This window comes from Myotis davidii, unplaced genomic scaffold, assembly GCF_000327345.1.
Source record: "Myotis davidii unplaced genomic scaffold, ASM32734v1 scaffold547, whole genome shotgun sequence".
Taxonomy (NCBI): domain Eukaryota; kingdom Metazoa; phylum Chordata; class Mammalia; order Chiroptera; family Vespertilionidae; genus Myotis; species Myotis davidii.
The window spans coordinates 103,362-109,973 of record NW_006298266.1 but is presented as its reverse complement, the minus strand read 5'-3'; the positions used below and the strand labels follow the sequence as shown (position 1 = coordinate 109,973).

Genomic DNA, 6,612 nt, shown 5'->3' with positions numbered 1-6,612 from the left:
GTTGGGTTAATTTGCATATAGTCGCTCTGATTGGCTGGTGGGCATTGCTTAAGGCATAGCGAAGGTATGGTCAATTTGCATGTTTGTCTTTTATTAGTGTATATACTGGTTCATGTGGCTATCCACCTGTGGGGAAGTATAGTGTATTGTTTTGTTTTTCTGATAGATTACTCTCCTCAACAAAATTGGGCTTCAGTATCAAGGAAGAAGGAAAAATGCAGATTAGGTATGTATCAATTATCCTAAATGGTATAACTTCTCAAATTCTATACTTCTGCCCAATAACTTACTGAACATATTTTGTATTTTTCTACTCTTCAGCAGTTTCATTCTCTTGGAATGTTTTTCCTCTTCCATCCATTTAAATCCAACCCATTGTTCAAGATCAGTTTTAAATATTAACTCCTCTCATAAAAATCATCAATTAATCCTATATTGAAATGTTGTTTTTCTCCTCCAGACATTAAAAAGCATTTGTCAGAGTAATTCATTTGTTAAGAAATCATGTTGCCTCACAGGATCTCTTCTGTGGGCTACAACTGATTTTCTCTGTTTTGTGTTACATATTTATATTATGTTTCCTCAGTTAAATTGTAAACTTTACAGTTTTATAGTCCTTGTCTACAGGAAGTTTATAATCTTGATGTTTTTCACAGTCATTGATTAACTGTGTTGTTTTCTCTTACAGGCAAATGTTCTGACAAAGACTCTGCATGGAAATGGCTTGTCTCACAATGACAGAAATGGAAGGAACATGCACACCTCCTATGCATCAGAATGGAGATATTCTTGGAATTACTGATTCTGTGAAGCAAATAGATCCAGCCCTTCAGGTGTATCTTTATCATTCCCTTGGGAAAACTGAGGGAGATTACCTGAAGTTTTCAACTGGGGAATATGTTGCAGAAGAAATTTGTGTTGCTGCCTCTAAAGCCTGTGGTAACTATTAAAAATATTTTTTCTGTTTATTAATAGATGATTGCTTTAATTATGCTACTCTAATATAACATACACATAGAACATGCATAAAACATGAGAACATCACTAGAGTAGAATTTAAGGCAAATCTGCCTTGGTCTAGTCCTATAAACTGAATTTTTGTGTTCCCCTTTAAATTTATGTTGAAATCTATTCCCCCAGTGTGATGATATTTGGAGGTAGGGCCTTTGGGAAGTGATTAGGTCATCACAGGGGGGGTCCTTCATCAGTGGAATTAGTACCCTTATAAAAAAGACTCCAGAGAGCATCTTTGCCCCTTCAGTCATGTGAGGAATAGTAAGAAGATGAACCAGAAGATGAACCATCTATGAACCAGGAGTGAGTCCTTATTAGAACCTGAATCTGCTAGTGCCTCGATTTTGTACTTTCTAGCCTCTAGAACAGGGGTGGGCAAACTTTTTGACTCGAGGGCCACAATGGGTTCTTAAACTGGACCGGAGGGCCGGAACAAAAGCATGGATGGAGTGTTTGTGTGAACTAATATAAATTCAAAGTAAACATCATTACATAAAAGGGTACGGTCTTTTTTTTCAATAGTTTTATTCATTTCAAACGGGCCGGATCCGGCCCGCGGGCCATAGTTTGCCCACAGCTGCTCTAGAATGATGAGAAATGTCTGTTGTTTATAAGCCACCTAGTCAATGGTATTTTAGTTGTAGCATTCCAAATGGATTAAGACAAAAATTGGTACTGAAAAGTGGAGGAGGGGGGAAGATGTTGTAACAAATACCTAAAAAAGTGGAAGTGCCTTTGAAATTGCATAATGGGTATTGGAAGAGTTTTGAGTGCATCTAGAAAAAGCCTTCATTGTTGTGCAGTCTGGTGAGGACTCAGAAAGAAAAGAAGAGAGCTGTAGAGAAAACCTCAATCTTCTTAGAGAATACTTAAGTAATCGTGAACAGCATGCTGGTAGAAATATGGATGGTAAAGGCCATTCTGATGAGGTCTTAGATGCAGATGAGCAACATGTTATTGGAATCTGGAGGAAAAGTGATCCTTGTTTAAGGTGCCAAAGAACTTTCCTGAGTTGTGTTTATATTTTACTGTTTTGTGGAAGGTAGAGTTTTGTGAGCAATAAAATTGAATATTAACCTAAGCACACTGTTCAAAGTGTGGTTGACAAATCTTGACTGCTGCTTACAGTAAAATGTTTGAGAAATGACTTAAAGATGGAATTGTTAAAGAAAAAGGAAGCAAAACTGAAGATTTGGAAAATTCTCAATCTGTCTTGTGAAAAATGAGAAAGTGGTGTCTAAAGAAAACAATATTTGATAATTAGTGTGGATCAGCAATAGCAACAGGTGCCAGGAGCTATTTCCTAACACAATAGAAGGATGACACTAAAGGCAATTTAGAAATCATCTGGGCTGCCCCTTCTTTTGCAAGGGCCTGATGGCAGAACAATTTCAAAGGAGGAGCTGCCAAATCTTAGCGACCTCCTGCTTGCTTCCTGGTGCTGCCTCATATTGAGGGTTCCTCTGGTGCTCTGCAGTGCTGAGCTCCCCAGCTGCCCAGGTTTAGCTCTGGTAGTCCTCAGTGCAGAAGCTGCCCCTCTGTAGGTTGCACGCTGCAAACTTTGGTAGAGTAAGCTGTTTCTACCAGCTGAGAATGCACAGGCCCAGAGGCATGGCTGCCTCCACCTAGATTTCAAAGGATGGAGTCACCCAAATCCATGGGGCAGTGCGTCTAGAGCAGGGGTGGGCAAACTTTTTGACTTGAGGGCCACAATGGGTTCTTAAACTGGACCGGAGGGCCGGAACAAAAGCATGGATGGAGTGTTTGTGTGAACTAATATAAATTCAAAGTAAACATCATTACATAAAAGGGTACGGTCTTTTTTTTCAATAGTTTTATTCATTTCAAACGGGCCGGATACGGCCTGCTGGCCGTAGTTTGCCCACAGCTGATCTAGAGCCTTGGGGGCCCAAACTCTGCCAGGCCTAGGAATTACAATTTGTCTCTTAAATTTGTAACAATCTAATTTGAATTAATACCACCTTAGCTTCAATAGTAGCCAAAACTTTCCTTATATATACCTCTGTATCTTCTCATTTATGATACTGTTTTACTAATTATATCTTTATGCATTGTGTGCCCATTCGTATAGATTTATAATTATTGGTTTATGCATTTGTCTTTTAAATCATCTAGGTAAAAAGAAGAATTATAATAAAAATCTAATAATACTGGCTTGTATATTTACCTATGTAGTTAACTTTAATCAGAGTTCTTTTTCATTACTTTGAGTTACTCTCTAATATCTCATCATTTCCACTAGAGTTATTTCTTATAGGGAATATCTATTAGATGTGAACTCTTTCAGCTTTTGTTTATCTGAGAATGTTTTACTTCTTCATTTTTGAAGGATAATTTTGCAGATACAGAATTCTTGTTTGAGAGTTTTCTCTTTGAATGCTTTAAGTATGTCATTCCATTGCCTTATGACCTGAATGGTTTCTGATGAACAGTTGGCTTTGAGTCTTATTGAGGATTCCTAATCAAGAATTTCTTGTATGTAATGAATCACTTCTCTCTTGCTGTTTTCAAGGTTCTCTATTGTTGGCTTTTGATAGTTTGATCTTAATGTGTTTTGGTGTATATCACTTTGCGTTTGTTTATCTTGGAACTCACTGATCTTCATGGATTTGTGTATCTGTGGGTTTCATCAAATTTGGGGAGGTTTTGCCCTGACTGGTTTGGCTCAGTGAAAAGATCATAGGCCCTCAACTGAAGGGTCAAGGGTTTGATTCAGCTTAAGGACATATATTTTGGTTGTGGGTTCTATCCCCAGTAGCGGGTGTGCAGATGGAAGCTGATCGATGTTTCTATCTATCCCTCTCCCTTCCTCTAAAAAATCAATAAAAATATTTTAAAAAGTTAAAACAATGGTAGGCTTAGGCCATTGTTTCTCTAAATATTCTTTTATGTCTTTCTCTATTTATCTTCTTCTGGGACTCCCATATTATACTCTGTATAATTTCAGTCCTCTGAAATTTTTGACTGTCATGTGATTCGGGTTATCAGGCAAGTTTTTAAAAATGTGTTATATACATTTGAAACATCTGGGTATAGTGTTCTCTAAATTTAAACTAAGTTTAAGGTGGTTAATAATTTAAAATGTTTGTGTCCTTTTATTTTTTGCCTTCTCCCATGTTTATAGATTTTGCATTTGTCTGTTTCTATTCTGGTTCCATTTACTTTTGCTTCATATTTTGATGCCTTGTTATCAGTTGAACACAAATTTAATATTTTTTGTCTTTCTGTGGAATTGACTCTCTTATCACCATGAAGTGTTCCTTTTTACTTTAACTAATACTTCTTTCTTAAAGTTTAGTGTTCTTACCAGGTTTCTTTTACTTTGTGTTTGTATGATATATCATTTTCCTTCTTTTTAGCTTCAACTTATATATATCCTTGTAATTAAAGTATATCTTTTAAATAGCACAGAGTCTTTTTTATAATCCAGAATCATAGGCTGTGTGTTTTAATTGGCTTGTTTACGTTTATATATAATGTAATGTAATTACCAATATAATTGTGTTTAAATCTATTATCTTGCTATTTGCATTGTTTTATCTGTTTTTTATTTTCCTTCTTTTTTAAAAATATATTTTTTATTGTTGATATTATTACAGATATCTTTCTATTTTACTTCTTTCCTAATATTTTTAAAGGTCAATCAAGTATTTTTTTAAAAAATTTATAGCTTCCATTAGATTTTTTGTTAGTTTTTATATTATTCTATTAGCGGTTACACACTAATGGGATTTTGCTCAAGGCAGGCTAGAATGATTAGATATCACCTGGTGGCAAGTAGAGAAAAGGAGTTTGATGATATATCAAAGATGGGGAATTCTTGCTAAAGGGACTTACCAGGATTCTTGCTAAAATTGGAATCTGTGAATAAGTACATGTGGTCCTTGTTGGGCAGTGGTTTCAAAGGAGCCTGACTAAAATTTGATCCAGACAAGAAAGAAACCATAAACAAAACAAGAAAGCCCACTGCATGAGAGAACTTATTTTCCAATGTTACATCCAGTAAGGGTTTAATCTCCAAAATTTATAGGGAACTCATACAATTTAACAGAAGGAAGATAAACAGTTCAATAAAAAAAATGGGCAAAGAATCTAAATAGACACTTTTTGAAAGTGGACATACAGAAGGCCAAGAGGCATATGAAAACATGCTCAAAGCCACTAATCATCTGAGAGATGAAAATCAAAATGACAGTGAGGTGCCACCTCACACCTGTCAGAATGGCTATCATCAACAAATCAGCAAACGACAAGTGCTGGAGAGGATGTGGAGAAAAAGGAACACTCGTGCACTGCTGGTGGGAATGCAGACTGGTGCAGCCATAGTGGAAAACAGTATTGCTTTTCCTCAAAAAATTAAAAATGGAACTCCCATTTGACCCAGTAATCCCACTTCTAGGAATATACCCCAGGCAATCAGAAGCACCAATCAGAAAGGATATATGCACCCTTATGTTCATAGCAGCACAATTTACAATAGCTAAGATTTGGAAACAGCCTTAGTGCCCATCAGCAGATGAGTGGATTAGAAAACTGTGGTATATCTACACAGTGGAATACTATGCTGCTGTAAAAAAGAAGGAACTCTTACCATTTGCAAGAGCATGAATGGACCTGAAGAGCATTAATGCTAAGTGAAATAAGCCAGTTGGAGAAAGGTAAGTATCACATGATCTCACTCATTTGTGGAATATAATGAACAACATAAACTTATGGACAAAAATAGATCCAGAGACATAGCAGCATCGAACAGATCATCAAATCTCAGAGGGAAGGTAGGGAAGGGTGGGAGGGAGGGCCTAAGAGATCAACCAAAGGACATGTATGTATGTGTATAAGCATAATCAATGGATACAGACAATAGGGGGGTGAAGGCCTATGTTGGGGGTTGGTTTGGGAGAGGGCAATGGGGGAAAAAGGAGACATATGTAATACTTTCAACAATAAAGAATTAAAAGAATACCACCTCTCCTCTTTATTTTTATGTTTTCTTGGGTCTTCACCATCATACTTATTCTCTTGAATTATAATTTTCCAAAGGTTTCTCTGTACCATATACTACACTGTGAGATCCTTCAAGCTAGGCACTATTTTTCATTTTTGTATTTCCCACACCCATCTTGTGCTTATTATAGAATAGGAACTCCATTAATATTAGTGGAATGATGACTTTTCTTACTCTAGAACAGCGGTTCTCAACTTGTGGGTCGCAACCCCTTCGGGGGTCGAATGACCCTTTCACAGGGGTCACCTAAGACTATCCGAAAACACATATGTAATTACATATTGTTTTTGTGATTAATCACTATGCTTTAATTATGTTCAATTTGTAACAATGAAAATACATCCTGCATATCAGATATTTACATTACGATTCGTAACAGTAGCAAAATTACAGTTATGAAGTAGCAACGAAAATAATTTCATGGTTGGGGGTCACCACTACATGAGGAACTGTATTAAAGGGTCGCGGCATTAGGAAGGTTGAGAACCACTGCTCTAGAATGATAGGAAACTACACCACAAATCTGGTAATGACTTGGAAAAGAAGAAACACATCGAAGTGATTTTAATAAA

The 6,612-nt window shown here is 36.5% G+C and overlaps 1 protein-coding gene across 4 annotated transcripts in view; it reads left to right on the top strand.

The window, feature by feature from the left end:
• JAK2 (Janus kinase 2) overlaps positions 1 to 6,612 on the top strand; it is a 107,837-nt gene that overhangs the window by 34,771 nt on the left and 66,454 nt on the right. For 3 of the 4 annotated variants that reach the window (XM_015570522.1, XM_006773839.2, XM_015570523.1), the window contains exon 3: positions 689 to 939. In XM_015570522.1, the coding sequence (XP_015426008.1) occupies positions 714 to 939 (226 nt within the window). In that variant the 5' untranslated portion in view covers positions 689 to 713. Of the gene's footprint in view, positions 1 to 688; positions 940 to 3,357; positions 3,417 to 6,612 lie in introns of those variants that run through there. The other variant, XM_015570524.1, reaches the window with a different exon arrangement.